Genomic DNA, 16,898 nt, shown 5'->3' on the forward strand with positions numbered 1-16,898 from the left:
TCCTGGTTCATAGGTCAATACACTCAACTACTGACCTACGCCGGCCAGGCTAAGAGGTCAACTTTCTGACATTGGTATTGTCGGCCGGAGGCAGCTGCGTAGTGGGTCGGACTCTGAAAATGAGTGACCGGAGAGAAAGCAGCGGCATCGGTTCATCTGCTGGAAGCATGCCCGCGTGTCTCCGAGGACAGGGGTGCCCTTGGCGACCACAAGGAGGCATGAAGCTCTCCTGAAGGCAGCGGGCCCATAAGAGGGGTCAGTGGTGACTTCTGTGGGATGATTCCTGCCCTCCCCCACCACGTGCCCTCTCCTGACCCGTGGTGACTTAAGACAGCTGTTCTGCTGCCCTGGTGGGGGAGCTCGGTCGGTTAGAGGGTCATCCCCATACACCAAAGTTGGGGGGTTTGATTCCCGATCAGGGCACATACAAGAAGCAAGCAATGAATGCATAAGTGAGTGGGACAACAAACCAATGTTTCTCTCTTTCTCTTTCTCTTCTCTCCCTTTCCCTTTCCCTCTGCCTCTCTCAAATCTAATAATAATTATAATAATTATAATGACAGCTGCTCTGCCATTAAAACACACACACACACACACACACACACACACACACACACAAAACACAACTCTAGAGCATTTCCCAGGAAGGAGTAATTCTTTGCCTTTCAGTTTCACAGACGCTGGCCGTAGCCTCTGGGTCATGGAGCTACTATCCTATCTTCCAACCTAACCAATGTCTATTCATGTCCATCTGCCCAGTCTCTCTCCAAAGCCCCACGCTGCTATCTTCTCAGAAGGATCTGCCCGTGAACTACACGGACTCTACCATCTATTTCTGTACGTCCTGGATGCCTCTTTGGAAATGTGAACACCCCATCCTGGAGCCCTAAGGACCCCCAGATGTCCCCGGAGAACTCTACCAGGGTCACTGCGCCTCCTCGAAGTACATCCCTCCTGGTTGTTGATCGTTTCACACCAGGCAGTTCGAGCTCCCAGACTCCATTTCAGGGGAGAGAAGGTTCGATGAAGATCATTTTTAACACTAAACCCATGACATTTTATCTTTTGTGTAGTTCACGCTCAAGAAACCAGAAGATTCCAGGGGAAGAAAAAATCAATGGGAGCAGGCGGGGTTATAAAACGGATGAGAGTTGAGAGGTTGTATAAATGGGAAAGGTAATAGAAAAAAAGGGCTTCAGAGAGTGGAGGTGGCATTAGCCATGTGGACCAAGGCTTCGAGGGTCAGAGATTATAATGGGGACCCTGGGGCGAAAAATAGCCTATTACAAGATTCGGCGACCAAGCCCTGAAGGTTTGGCAGTTTGCCAGTTAAGTCACAGTTTTAATAGTGCAGAAAAGTGTCCACAGTTGTGTCGGCTCACATACCCCATAAAGAGGACATCGGGCAACTCTCCTCTGATTGCCAGGGCTCACGTCCAAGAGCTAAGGCGATACTCAATAGGCCCTTCGTTCAATGCCCCCACTTAAGACACACAAATTTGTTTCGATTCTCCTCTCTGGGACGCCTGTTAATGTTGAGTGATCAAGGCGATGTCATGGTGACAGACGTGGCTCTTGACTGGTATCTGAGAGACACGGCGGGCACACCAATACCCAGAGATCCGGTGGCACCTCCCTGCTCGGTGACGAGGGAGGAAATGAAAATTACTGGTTCAAAGTCAACGAGGACAGTCATGGGAGTCATGACTTCCCTTACAAGCAGCAACTTGACCGGATGTTCATTTATCTGTCCTTTTAGCCATCCATTCCATCAGTTATTGAAATTATTTATGACTCATCAATACACAAAGCCATGAATAAGGAAGACCCAAAGGATGCCACCAGTCTGGACGTTCCCAATCCAACTGCTAAACAAGCCAAGAATAACACAACCAACCTCGTTGGCAAGGATAAATAAGCCAATGAGAACACCAGCTGTACGTCCATGTACCAAGGACAATAATAATAATTGTGTTGTGCTGTTATACAGTGACCGGTTACGCCAATCAAGCTCAAGCTGAATTTAATATATGAGGATGGTCAATGGGAAATCGGGGAGAGGGAAAATATAATCCTGAAAACCATCATGAAGAAAATCAAGTTCAGCCCGGTCAGTGTGGCTCAGTGGTTGAGCGTCGACCCATAAACCAGGAAGTCACCTTTCGATTCCCAGTGGGGCACGTGCCTGGGTCGCAGGCTCCATCCCCAGTAGGGGACGTGCAGGAGCCAGCAAATCAGTGATTCTCTCTCATCATTGATGTTTCTATCTCTCCCTCCCTCTCCCTTCCTTTCTCTGAGAACCGCTGCTCTACAGTCTCTTCCGTCCTGTCCGTGATCACATGGCCCATTCCTTCGCTTGGAACAGGACTTCCTCCAGCTCTCAATCTGTCAGTGCCTCCCGCGACCGTGGCAGGAAACGGACAGTATCATGTTGCTCCGGTGACGGATCCTGGCTGCCGAGAGGTGACGTGGGAGGAGCACGGGGACAGATCCTTGGAGGGAGAGCTCCCGTGTGGACGCAGCTTCGTGCGGTCGCTGGGCCTGGCGGGCCGTCCTCGCCAGGACGCCTCTTGCGAAGGAAACTGCTGTTCGGTGGACATGGTCTCTGGCTTTCTCTCCCCCCTCACGTCTGGCCTGGTGTGAAAGTCCCTCTGTCCCTTTCCGAGAAGCCCAAGTTCTCTCCTGCGTAACTGATTGAGTGCTGATCGCACCGTGACTGCCTTAGGCATCCGTAGACACACCGTGGGAAGGATCATCTCCTCTGTCAGCTCGGAGTGTAAGGAAGCCGAGGAGTGTTCAAAGGGGACCCGCCGGAGGCCGCCTTGAGCTCTGCGCTCGCTGGTTACGACAGGGCCACGGAACACGGGGTCCCTTGGCTCCCCGGACGGCAGGCACTTTCAGCAACACAGGTTCCCCTGGGGACCCCGGAGAATTCTCCTAACAGATCCGAAGTTTTTCGGACTTTAGAGGTTTTCTAATCCTACTATTGTCAAATGCATGCGAGCAAGGAAGTCTCTAATACAGCGGTTCTCAACCTGTGGGTCGCGACCCCTTTGGGGGTCGAACGACCCTTTCACAGGGGTCGCCTAAGACCATCGGAAAACACATATATAATTACATATTGTTTTTGTGATTCATCACTATGCTTTATGTTCAATTTGTAACAATGAAATTGGGGGTCACCACAACATGAGGAACTGTATTAAAGGGTCGCAGCATTAGGAAGGTTGAGAACCACTGCTAATAATTTTTTTTTTTTTTAAGCCATCCAGGACAGGGAACTCATCACCGCCCAAAGAGGCACACCACTGTTTGAAACTCTAATTTTAAAGTCTCCCTGGTCGGTTTGACTCAGTGGTTGGACCGTCGGCCCAAAGACTGAAGGGCCCCGGGTTCGATTCTGGTCAAGGACACATTCCTCCGTTGCAGGCTCAATCCCCGGCCCTGGTTGGGGCACATGTGGGAGGCAACCAATCAATGTGTCTCTCTCACATCCATGTTTCTCTCTCTCTCCATCTCCTCCCTCCCTTCCATTCTCTCTAAAAAAAAAATCAATGGAAAAAATATCCTCAAGTGAGAATAAAAAAAGAAGCTTGTGTTAAGGCGTGGCTATTTCTTTTTTTTTTTTTCAGAGAGGAAGGGAGAGAGAGAGAGAGAGAGAGAGAGAGCGAGAGAGAGAGAGACATCAATGATGAGACAGAATCATGGATCAGCTGCCTCCTGGGGATGGAGCCCGAAACCCGGGCGTGTGCTCTGACCGGGAATCGAACCTCCACACACAACCACTGAGCCACGCCGGCTGAGCAAGGCGTGGCTATTTCTTTGTGATTTACATACTGACATATTGCCTAATCTTAAAAAAATAATCGACACTGAATTCATGAGAGATTGAGAAGCTCATGGCGGGTGACAAGTACACATTTGCTTTCTAGCTCCGCCCGAGTGAGGAGAGACCTGCTTGGTCCTCTGTACCCTGTTTTCCCGCCCTGTGAACAGAATCCAAGCATCAAACTCCACGCCCACCCCCATCACCTCTCGAAATGCTCAGGCCTCCAGGGAAACACTCGCATCTGCAACAGACAGGACAGAAAGCCGGCCCGGGGGGCTCTTGATTGTGTCGCGTGTTATTTTTAACCTCTGCACCTGCTCTCCAGCCCTGATATGCGCAGGCCCCCCTGGAGCAAGCAAATAAAGGATATTTAAAATGCATCTCCTCGCTGCCTTTGTTTCGGGAGCGTAATTACAGTGTTGTCACAGGCGCTTGATTTGCGGAGGGCCAACATCGGCGGCGGAGTTCGAGCCAAGGCAGCCTTTGTCAGCGTCAACATGGGGCAGATACGCCCTGAGAACACGTGTTTTGTTTTGTTTTGTTTTGTTGTCTCTGAAATCCAAGCTGCGAGATGGAGCCTTTATACTTGTCTCTCATTTTCCACCCCTCCAATCCCCCGCTGCCAGTCTTCAGCCCAGAGAGAAGCAAAGGGGGAAAGGCGAGGTGGACTGGGGGTCCCTAGCACCTCGAAGGAGAACTGCTCCCACAGGGACGGATGCACTCGTGGAAGTGGGGCTGAGCCCGGGAAAAGGTGAGAACGTCTCCTAATAAAGAGGCCCTGAGGGTGAATCTGAGAAGAACGGTTATATGGACACACCCTAGACGGGGGTCCCAATGTCAGTGAGACAAGGAAGTCAGAGCTGGCTTCTATTTTTTCTTTTCTTAAATATGTTTTTATGGATTTCAGAAAGGAAGGGCAAAGGAAGAGAGGGATGGAAACATCCATGATGAGAGAGAATCGTGGATCGGCTGCCTCCTGCACGCCCCCTACTGGGGATCGAGCCCGCAACCCGGGCATGTGCCCTGAGCGGGAATCGAACCGTGACCTCCTGGTTCATAGGTCGATGCTCAACCACTGAGCCACACCGGCCGGGCTATGACAACTTTTTAAGCTACAGATTCTCAAACCCCTTCAGACCTACTAAATCTGACGTCCCTAGGGTTGGATTTCAGACATATGATTTTTTTAAAATATATTTTTATTGATTTCAGAGAGGAAGGAAGAGGTAGAGAGAGATAGAAACATCCATGATGAGAAAGAATCATGGATCGGCTGCCTCCTGCAAGTCCCCCACTGGGGATCGAGCCCACAACCCGGGCACGTGCCCTTGACTGGAATGGAACCTGGAACCTTTCAGTTCACAGGCCAACGCTCTATCCACTGAGCCCAACCGGCTCACCCAGGCTTCTTCTTGAGAGAAAGGACAAAAGGGCGATTGTCAGCTTTCAGTTATCCATCGCCAGATCTGTTCTTACTCAATACAGTCACCCAGGGAAAGTCTTCAGCAAGGTTGTGATGATGACAATTGATAGATAAATCATTAGGCAAATGGCCCGAGGAACACAAAAACCTCTCAGAAAGCATTCCTGAGGACAGATGAGGAAAGATGACAGGCCCGGCTGGCGTGGCTCCGTGGCTGAGCATCGACCAGGAGGTCACGGCTCGATTCCAGGTCAGGGCACACGCCCGGGTTGAGGGCTCGATCCCCAGTGTGGGTCGTGCAGGAGGCAGCTGATCCATGATTCTCTCTCATCATTGATGTTTCTAGCTCTCTCTCTCTCCCTTCCTCTCTGAAATCAATTAAAATATGTTTTTTTAAAAAAATGATTGGTTCCAACAAAGTTGCGAAAAATCCAAACAGACAACCCTTGGGTTTTAGCACTAGGAAGAACCAACTCAGGTTCGAATTCGGCGTTAACACTTGCTAGCTGTGTGAGCAAGATATTGTCACCGCTCTGAGCCTTATTTTTCTTGTTGATCAATTTGCTTCTTTTGTTCTGCTTTGTTTTAGCTGGAACGCACTGGAATGATGCCCACGGACACAGAGATGAGATGAAGCTTAAATTAAATAACAGAGCAAATGCAAATAACCTAGCACAATGACGCTCAATAAATTCTCTCTGCCCTGCCTAGTTTAGTGGCATAGTAAATTCTATTATTGTTCCCAGTTATTTACTTCCCTTCTTGTAAGAGGATTTTAGGCCAAAAAATAAATAATAATAATAATAACGTCATGAACTGATTTAAATGTCAACCTGATTACGATACGGAGAATGGATTTTAAGATCCGTCCAAGTAAGAGAGGATTGTGGCTGAACTAGACTGTGGGGAGGAGATAGCAGCGGGCAGACGGGGGATGTGTTCTGAATGCACAGCCTGGAGAGTTTATTGACTCGATCCGAGAAATCAAACGATCAAGGAAAAGCAACCGGTGGGTATCGACGCCATTAACTGGGAAGAAATATGGGAATTAGTTTTTTGTTTTTTTTTTTAAACCAAGAGCTCACAGTAATTGGAATGCCTGTAAGATATTCAAGCAAAGATGTCAAATTTCCAGAGACGTGTCGGTTACATAACTGTGCCTTTTGAGGGAGAGATGGGGTGCTACTTGTGATGATAACCGATAGGCCTTGCAAACTCAGGGACGTAAAGTAAGCACCAAGGATGGTCTGAAATTAAACTTTTTTTTCATTGAGAAGCAGTCTATGGTGTGTAGTCATGTCCTAGGCCGGTATCTTCCCTGAGAAAGACCAACTCTGATCTTTTTTTTTTTAATATATATATTTCCTTATTGATTTCAGAGAGGAAGAGAGAAGGAGAGAGAGAAACATCAATGATAAGAGAGAATCATTGTTCAGTTGCCTCCTGCACGCCCCACACTGGGGATGGAGCCCGAAACCCAGGCATGTGCCCTTGACCGGAATCGAACCTGGGACCCTTCAGTCCGCAGGCTGACGCTCTATCCACTGAGCCAAGCTGGCTAGGGCCAACTCTGATCTTTAGCTGAGCCTATATTGTCTGTTTGCATCTAAGATAACACACCTTTGGAATGTCAGGGAAACTTGTAACTTCCCTTTTTCCGGACCCCTCAGGGCACAACCAATGCACCAGACAGAGACACAAACCCCCTCGTTGTTGTCGAGTTAACGGCTGACTGTCCTGCACCCACCTAAGTAAAAGAAGCATTTTATGTTTTACCGAATCCCAGGCGTTTCCTGCCTTTGCTTTGTCCCGCCTCCCTCGTCTGTCCCCCAGGGATTTCGTGTCACCCATGTACATCTCTTCCTTGGATGGTAAGGTACAAACAAGGTGAAGAACACGCCGTTCTCCGGGGCATTCTCTCAATACGTTGAGTTTCTGCTTCCAGACAGTTGTCGACAGTTGGGCTCAAATAAACTCACGCACACACAAAAATTTCTTTACAGGTTCGAATTCTTTACAGGTTACGTTAACAATGGGAAGGTGAGGACTAGAGAGAGACACAGGTGGAGGCAGCCCTGATGAATGGCTGGTATATGACGGAGGAAGCCACGCGGGGAGAGCGGACTGAGAACAGGGGAGAGAGAGGAAGCGAGACAGAGCCGCGAGCCTGCCCGTGTGGCGAAGTCAGGCAGGAAATGAGGAGAAGCCGTGGTCCTCGCCCCAGGGCACCGGATGCCGGGGGTGATGGAGTGGCATCTGGGCCTGAGAGTAAGTCATTCTGGCCATCGCTGCCTCGGGCCCTAACAGAACCGCAACCGAGGCCCTCAAGGTTCTTCGCCTCCAAGGACAGTGATCGCAATGACTCTTCTCATGTGATCTTCAAAGCCACAGACGGCAGAAGAATTCTTTTTTTTTTTTGAGGAAAAAAAAGAAATAAACAACCAATAGAGGGAAGACCTAGCAGGAAGTGGGTATCAGTGCTCTGTCTATATTCTAGCTCGGCCTAGTGGGCGTCCCTGCTAAAATTCCATCTTTGCCATTTCAATCCACCACTGGTGGCCTTGCCGGGCTCATCTGGACCATGAGATGAGTGGTAAAATGCATATCACAGTCAATTATAATCTACAATAATAAAAGGGTAATATGCTAATTAGACCAGACATCCTTCTGGGCGTCATTCCGGACGTCCTTCTGGACGAAGCGGGGCCGGAGGGAAGCAGCTGGGGTCCCGGGCGCCTGCCAGTGGCCGGAGGAGGGAAGCCCGGGTCCCGGGTGCTGGAGGGAAGCCGGTGCTGGCAGCCGGGGGAAGGAAGGCCTACTCTTGCATGAATTTTCGTGCATTGGGCCTCTAGTTTAAAAATAACTCACTTTAAAAAGTCAAAAAGCCCGGCCAGTGTGGCTCCATGGTTGAACCAGGAGATGACGGTTCAATTCCCGGTCAGGGCACTTGCCCGGGTTGCAGGCTCGATCCCCAGTGTGGGGCGTGCAGGAGGCAGCCGATCCATGATTCTCTCTCATCATTGATGCTTCTATCTCTCTCTCCCTCTCCCTTCCTCTCTGAAATCAATAAAAATATCTATTTTTAAAAGATATGAAATGTCGTGGACACCACGCTCAGCAAGGTCACAGTTATCTTCCCGGCCACATCACGGTACATGGAGTCCCCAAGGCTGCAGGGTGAGCAGCTGCAATAAGATTCAGGTGCAAGAAGCTGACCGTGACTTCAGTGAAAAGAACAGGCCCTCCCTTGACCCCTCCACCTTCTATATTTCAGCAGTCAAGGTCACAGAACAGACTTCTCATTGCGGAAGTAAGAATACGCAACACCATGTTCAAGTCCCGGCAATGGGCTACGTTCCTATTGCTCCAGGCATCACGGGAACACCCAGAGAGCGTCCCCGCAGACTGAGCAACTCAGAGGACCAAGGCCACTCCTCACAGGCCACAGGGGCAGTTGTGAACAGGGCAGAAACAGAATATCGGGGACCAGCTAGAGTTATAAGAAATATGAGTCATTTCCCTAGCCGGTTTGGCTCAGCGGATAGGGCATCAGCCTGCAGACCGAAGGGTCCCAGGTTCGATTCTGGTCAAGGGCACATGCCTGGGTTGTGGGCTCGGTCCAAGGTGCAGGAGGCAGCCGATCAATGATTCCCTCTCATCATTGATGTTTCTATCTCTCTCTCCCTCACCCTCCCTCTCTGAAATCAATAAAAATATATATATATATATTTTTTTTTTTTTTACAAAAGAAATATGAATCACGCTCTGTGACCGTGGCTGTGCTGTTCTGATTAAAAAGGCACCTTCTGACCTGGCTGGGAGCTGCACGCGGCCCTGGAGCTCCCCTGGAAACGCAGCCTGTCCTCCCCACTGGGAGCTGCCTGTGATCATGGAAGGATGAACAGCTTTACTGCGGAAACCAGAGCGCCAGCCCTTTGAGGACCCCAGCCTTTGCACACCCACAGGCCTTTGCACACCACAGGCCTTTGCACACCCACAGGCCTTTGCAAACCCCCAGCCTTTGCACACCCACAGGCCTTTGCAGACCCCCAGCCTTTGCACACCCACAGGCCTTTGCAGACCCCCAGCCTTTGCATACCCACAGGCCTTGGAAAATCTCTAGCCCACTCACCTGTAAACTGCCCATTTGGCTTCACCCTTTTGCCAACTTCCCATGTAATCTTTGTCCTTCCACCCACCATCAGCAGCTGGCTTATGGTGGGGGGCAGAGCAGATGTTTGTGGGTGCCCTGTGGCTCCCCCACGGTGCTGGCAGGATTGGAATCAATGTTCATGTAGGATTCCACCCTGTCTCTGTTGAATGGTCTCAAGGAGTGACCGGTAGCCGGGACCCACTGACTGCCCATATGCCATGTCCAATATGGCACCTCTGGGCGCTAAACCCCTGCCAAGGCAAAGTAGGAACATACCAGCCGGCTACCTCCATCTCTGCCCCACCGAGACCCAGGCTGAAGAGACAGGACCAACTGTCAAACAGCCAGCTTCAGATTTCAAATGGAACCCCGTCACAACATCCCAAATGGAAAAACGGCATACGTGTTACATACAGAGAGCTCTTGAATAAGACTGTTCAACAAGACTGGAGACAGTATTGGATTCCCATTCTGGCCAGGTTTGTAACTAATTTCCATTTGTCAAGCCTCAGTGACGAGCGAATATAGCCCTTGAAATGTCAGCGGCTGACGCACACTTTTTTATTTCAAGTGTCGTTTAGTGAAACGTGCAGAATGCCCTTAATTGATTTTGAGCGCTACGATAATTCTCCGCATTTTCGAAGAATCAATATGACAGACGGTACCTCAAGCGCAAATATTAACAGCCTTTCCTTTTTGGATATGCAGAAGGAGAAGCGCTATAAAGTTGGGTCACTTTTATAAAATTTTAGCTAGTACTTTTTTTTAACCTAGGCATTTTCTTTTTCTGAATATATTTTTTTATTGATTTCAGAGAGGAAGGGAGAGGGAGAGAGAGAGAGAGATAGAAACATCAATGATGAGAGAGAATCATGGATCGGCTGCCTCCTGCACGCCCCACACTGGGGATCGAGCCCGCAAGCCGGGCATGTGCCCTGACCGGGAATGGAACCGTGACCTCCTGGTTCATAGGTCGACGCTCAACCTCTGAGCCATGTGGCCGGGCATCATCTTAGCCTCTTGCTCAGCCCAGAATGTGAGCTGTCCTTTGGAGAACTTTTTTTTTTTCCTTTAGGACATTTAACGTATATATTCTGATATAGACCAATGCATATGAGGATGTGCAATGTATATTTTATGACTAAGTGATGAAAGTCCAGGAGAAAATGGGATTTGCTCTGAGCCTCTTCCTAATTACCTACTGTGCATCGTTATAGGAGCGGCTTGGGTTAGCGCGAGTCCTAAGGGGGGTGGGGTACAGAAGCCCAGGGGGTTGAAATTTAGGGCACGGAGCTGTGCTGGGTGGTGGGATCCAGAGAAGAGAGATGTTACCACCCACTGGGGTTTTCTCTTTTGGAGGGGGAAGGGCGGGGAGAGAGAATTCATTACCGGCATTTATTGGAGACGCAGCCTTCTCTCCAAATCCCTCAGGGAACGTTTCATCAGATACCCCAAGTGTGAAAACTGAGCCTGCCTTTCATCTGAAACCTGAGGCTAAGGCTGATCCCCATGGCCATCTGGCCTCCGAGCCCGAGCAGAATGGCCCGCAGGCCGCAAGGAGAACCTTGTTCAAAGCCTCCATATCTGTCCTTATATTCTTTTTTTTAAAAAAAAATATATATATATATATATATATATATATACATGTATATATTCTTTTTAATTTCAGAGAGGAAGGGAGAGGGGAAGAGAGAGAGAGAAACATCAATGATGAGAGAGAATCATGGATCGGCTGCCTCCTGCACGTCCCCTACTAGGAATCAAGCCCGCAACCCCGGGCATGTGCCCTGACCGGGAATCGAACCCCAACCTCCTGGTTCATAGGTCGACGCTCAACCACTGAGCCACACCGGCCGGGCTTCCCACACTTTTCCGACTTGGGCAAGATCACTGGGCGCCCTCCTGCCTCTGGCAACCACGCCTTCCCCTGCTGACACCTGACCCACTTTCTCAGGCCTTCCCTGGACCTCCAGCCAGGAGGAGTTCGGGCTTCCAAAAGCCATCAAATTTTTTTTGCATGTTTACCTTGACCGTCATCACGTGCAGACTTGCTCCACAAAAACTTTTCATCCTCCTCCCTTGTCACGCTAACATCGTGTTTCCATGACGCCAGGCACAGTGTTTCAATACAATCACGACTGGCCTTCAGGCACACACACGATGCTGACCTTTCCACATGCATTTTCTCTATGAACGCAGAATAAGCCCATGAGCAGGTATTCTAATTCTCATTTCAAGATGAAAAACATCCCAGTAAAGAAAAGTTCAACAGTCTGTCCTGCATCCCATACATGGTGAGGGGCTGAGTCAAAATTCAAAGACCTTGCTCATCTTTTTATGTCTTTAGATACTTTTTAAAATTATACTGATTTCTTTTTTCAATATATATTTTAGTGATTTCAGAGAGGAAGGAAGAGAGAGAGAGAGAGGGAGAGAAACATCAATGATGAGAGAGAATCATGGATTGGCTGCCTCCTGCACACCCCCTACTGGGGATGGAGCCTGCAACCCAGTCATGTGCCCTTGACTGGAATCGAACCCAGGACACCAACGCTTTATCCACTGAGCCAAACCGGCTAGGGCTAAATTGTATTGATTTTAGAGAGAGGAAGGGGGAGGGAGAGAGAAACACCGATCAACTGCCTCACGCATGCGCCCCAACCAGGGACCGAACCCACAACCTGGGTATGCACCCTACCGGGAATCGAACCGGTGACCCTTCACTAAACAGGATGATGCTCAACCACCTGAGCCACGCCAGCTGGGCAGGCCTTGCTCTTCTGGACATACCATCCCACCCAACAGTCTTGTCCCCCCACCAGCTTTCCGATGACCTACAGCTCAATGCTACCTCCAGACAGGAAGCCACATCCCGCAGCCTCGCTCACGATCCATCAGAGATGACCGAGAGAAGGCGCTCGCTCTGCTCATGTTGGCAAAGACACACAGACCTGGGATTCAACTGGAACAGCTCTGACGTCAAACCCCAGAGCACCCATGCAAACCGCAAAAATGTGCCCGTACTGCAGCTCCGGGGCTGCCCACGCTGACCGAACCATCGCACACGTTTCATGCTTCAATAAGGAGCTGCACTGGTGTGCGGGGGATGCCGCTGGGGGAGGGCTCGGGGTGCGGGAGCCGGCGTGGCGCCCGCGTGCTGCTACCCTGGCTGCCCCGCGTAGTCCCCCATGAGCGTGGGGCATGGGGGGGGGGGGGGGAGATGAGAGCGCGACAGAACGAGATGCCTTCCTTTTCATCCACGCGCGTTGGCGTCCGCCCAGGAAAAAAGCCGGGCGGACTGATGAAAAGCGTAGGCCAGTGTCCCCAGTCTTGCCACCGTGTCCTCGACCGGGGAAACCAGAAAACTGCGGTCGTTTGAACAGCGTGTAGAGCTCACAAGCACTTCTGTTTTGTTTGTTTGTGTTTAATATATATTTTTTATTGATTTCAGAGAGGAAGGGAGAGGGAGAGACAGATGGAAACATCAATGATGAGAGAGAATCATGGGTCGGCTGCCTCTTGCACGCCCCTTACTAAGGATCAAGCCTGCAACCCATGTGCCCTTGACCGGAGTCGAACCCAGGACCCTTCAGTCCACAGGCAGGCCCTTCTAGTTCCCAGATGACCTAAAAAAGTCATAATTCTTTACCCCTTTCGGCCTCGTGTGTACCTCCTTGGGCGACCCTAACACCAACCACACAGTCTTCCCCAGAGGCTAGAGAAGCAACACCAAGCCTTCTCTCTCCTTGATGTACAAGGAATGCAGGTCTGGCTTGAATCAGTAAGACCCTTGGGATCGCCCGTCGAAAGCGGTTCAGCTAACTTCTCAGAAACTCCAGGGCCCTCCTCGTCCGCGGGGGTTGGGGGAGAGCCCCCCAAATCCATCACGAGATACGATTGTGTGGAATATCTGCGCTGGGTCCTCTTTCTTTATGTTTTTAAGATATTCATATTGACTTCAGAGAGGAAGGGAGAGGGAGAGAGAGAGAGAGAGAGAGACGTCAATGATGAGAGAGAATCATGGATCGGCTGCCTTCTGCACGCCCCCTACTGGGGATGGAGCCTGCAGTGCAGGCATGTGCCCTGATCAGGAATCGAACCGTGACCTCCTGGTTCATAGGTTGACACTCAACCACTGGGCCACGCTGGCCGGGCTGGTCCTCTTTTTTTAAAGTATAGTGAAACTGCCCTGGCTGGTTTGGCTCAGTAGATAGAGCATCGGCCTGTGGACTGAAGGGTCTCGGGTTCTGTTCTGGTCAAGGGTACATCCCTGGGTTTCGGGCTCGATCCCCAGTAGGAGGTGTGCAGGAGGCAGCCGCTCAATGATTCTCTCTCATCATTGATGTTTCTATCTCTCCCTCTCCTTTCCTCTCTGACATCAATAAAAATATATTTAAAATAAAAAATATATAAAATAAAGTATAGTGGAACCTCAGTTCTCGAACTTAATTCATTCCAGAAGACTGTTCGAAAACTGAATCATTTTTCCCATTACAAATAATGTCAATGGAATTAATTCGTTCCAGACCCCCAAATGATCCCCTCCTTTAACCTTTCTTATATACGTACGGTACATGTCTAATGTACTACTTAATCTAGAAATAAACACTTCAAAAACAAAAGGGACCTGAAATGGAAATGAAAACTTAACCAAAAAGGGAAGGAAATGTACAGTGAAAAATAAAAATGTAATAACAAATAAGAAGCAACAAAAGCAAAAACAAACAAACACACAAAAACAGCAAACACACACACAGGAAAATATTCACAGCCCAGTTTCCTGAGATATTAACAGCGGTAAACTGATTCATACTCGGGATTCCCCCCTTTGTCGCCTGAGAGCCGCGTGAGGGATCCTACAGGTGTCAGCATGAAAGCTTTGTCGGGCGGAGGAGCGAATTGTTGGAGACGGGAGACGCTCGTTGGAGAACCGAGGTTGGACTGTATGTCGGAGTTCTGATTGGTTCCGCCAAGACAGAAGGGGGACTCGTGGGGACAGTTGTGGGGGCTGGCTCAAGGCTAGGCCAGGAACCCACATAATTCTACACCCGGATTCTGACCAACTCGAGCGCACAGGGAAAGCTCGATCCCGTTATTTTAATGTTCTGGTTAATTGCGGACTTAGTAGGGTATATGGGACATAATTAAATCTTCCTTTGATTGAGAATCCCGCAATGGCCCGGAGCGATCATTCTAAATATCAATTATAAACCCCCCACTGGTGGGAATTCAGGGGGTTGTGCTCAACTGGCAGTGACTTCCGAGCCGGCGGAAAATTTATTCTGAGGTTCGCTCCCACCCCCGACGCTCCCAGCCCAGACGCGTCCTTGCCTTTTACGCATCGAATGAGTCAAAGGACATGACGTCACGGGATCTTGGAATTGTTTGGTGCCGGTCCCAGTTCCCCAGTTAGGTGGTTACCTGACCTTGGGAGCCGGGGGGGGGGGGGGGGGGGGACTATTTCATTTCTGAAACTCGGTTTTCTTATCTTTACATGGAAGGTTGGATTTATTCATTCTTTAACTTTTTAGGGTTACAGCTCTCGTTAAGAATCGGAGGAGCCCGGCCAGAGTGGCTCAGTGATTGAGCATCAACCTATGAACCAGGAGGTCACAGTTTGATTCCCAGTCGGGGTACATGCCCGGGTTGCAGGCTCCATCCCCAATGGGGTGTATGCAGGAGGCAGCTGATCAGTGATTCTCTCTCATCATTGATGTTTCTCTCTCTCTCTCTCTCCCCCTTCCTCTCTGAAATCAATAAAAATATATTTTTTAAATAATAAAAAACAAAAATAATCAGAGGAAAACTAAGACCGTTTTTTACAGCGGAGTACACAACGTTTACAGTCCACATGAGGGCGGAGGTACCACGGCCCATCCTCCGTGGCCCCCGATCACAGCCTTCAGATTTCCACGACCCCTGGGCCCTCCCAGCCCAGGCATTCTCTGCATCCGGTTAAGCTCACGCCTCTGCCCACGTTTGGAAAGCATGGATCTTGACCTTAGCGGCACATGGAGACCACCCAGGGCGTCTTCTAACCGTCAGTGGCCAAGCTGCTCCCAGGCCAATTAAATCTGATTTGGGGGGGGGGCGGGGCGGGGGGAGTTGGGGCGAGTCCCCAGGTGATTCTAGGGTGCAACCAAGTTTGCTTCAGGACAAGAGTTCTCAAACCGAGGCGTGAACAGAACCACTCTGTAGGGAGGCCAACTCCCAGACCCTGGCCCATGGCGATTCTTTTTTTGTTTTGTTTTTAATTTTTATTGATTTCAGAGAGGAAGAGAGAGGGAGAGAGAGAGAGACAGAAACATCCATGATGAGCGAGAATCATCGACCGGCTGCCTCCCGCACGCCCCACATTGGGGATCGAGCCCGCAACCCGGGCATGTGCCCCGACCGACCGGGAATCGAACCGTGACCTCCTGGTTCATAGGTCGGCTCTCAACCACTGGGCCATGCCAGCCGGGGCCCCGGGGTGATCCTGATTCCCTCTGGCCGACCCACCTGGGCAGGTGCAGCGTTAGCAAAGCTCCCCGGGCAACTCTAAGGCAGACACTCGGTGGGAACCCAGAGCAGGTTCAGCAGAAGCCCAGAGGAGTGGCTTCCCGTACCCCTGGCCTCCTGGGCCAGGCCTCCCCGCTCGCTGGGCTGAGGGGCACCATCAACACGTCCTCATGTGCCAGGGGGGCCTTTTCCCCCCGCTTTCGTCTCCCCCGAAAACCCGATCTTGCCGCCTGAGCCTCTAATCCCACCAGGTTCAACGGCTTCAGCAGAGCTCTCAGCAACAGCGTCCGTGCTAAATATTTAACCCCCAGAGCATCCCTTGGGTCCGCCTCAAGGTGAGAGCCTCGGCTGACTCCCAGGCTACGATCACCGCCGATGAGCAAACCAACCGAGCCCGGGCACCGGAGGGGCCGGCCGGAGGGGCCCGGAGACGCAGCCCGCCAGGTGGCCCGCCTGCAGCCCCTCCGCCCCTTCCTACCTGAAGCGTGTGCAGCAGCACCTGCAGCCCGCTGCCCTCTGGTTCGGCCATGCCCTCCCGGGTGCGGGGCGGCGCTGCCTGCGGCCGGCCGGGTCTGGGCTGGAGAGGCAACGGCAGCGGCCAGGCTGACCTCGCTGCCCGCCTCGTGGGACGCTGGCTGCACGGAGACTTCCACTCGCAGGCTCCTGTGTGCAACCCTAGACCTCGGCTCGGCCGCACATGCCCCCCGACTCCCACGGTGGGGATTAGGTGAGCCCCGGGCTGGGGAGGGCCGAGCATGTGGGCGCGGGGGGGTGGAGAGGGCACCGGCCGGCGTGAGTCACTCTCCCACCTCCAGGCCCATGCGGGAGCCGCCCTGGATGGCTGACAGGCATTCCCAGCTGACCGGCTCAGGCTCCCTGCGGAGGCTCGGCCCTCCCCGCCTGTCCCCTTCCTTTATTTTGGTTTGTTGCCGGCTCCCGGGTAACAAGAGAACCAAGAGCGCTTGCACAACTGGGGCGGGCTGGGCACAGCG

The 16,898-nt window shown here is 51.1% G+C and overlaps 1 protein-coding gene across 1 annotated transcript in view; it reads right to left on the minus strand.

Moving 5' to 3' along the window:
• The window catches only part of LOC106694369 (cytosolic carboxypeptidase 4-like), a 68,224-nt gene extending 51,642 nt beyond the window's left edge, over positions 1-16,582 (minus strand). Inside the window, exon 1 of the mRNA XM_023744047.1 lies at positions 16,385-16,582. Within this exon, the coding sequence (XP_023599815.1) occupies positions 16,385-16,435 (51 nt within the window). The 5' untranslated portion in view covers positions 16,436-16,582. The remainder of the gene's footprint in view (positions 1-16,384) is intronic.
• Positions 16,583-16,898: the final 316 nt, after the last annotated feature.

This window comes from Myotis lucifugus, unplaced genomic scaffold (assembly GCF_000147115.1).
Source record: "Myotis lucifugus unplaced genomic scaffold, Myoluc2.0 scaffold_425, whole genome shotgun sequence".
Lineage (NCBI taxonomy): Eukaryota > Metazoa > Chordata > Mammalia > Chiroptera > Vespertilionidae > Myotis > Myotis lucifugus.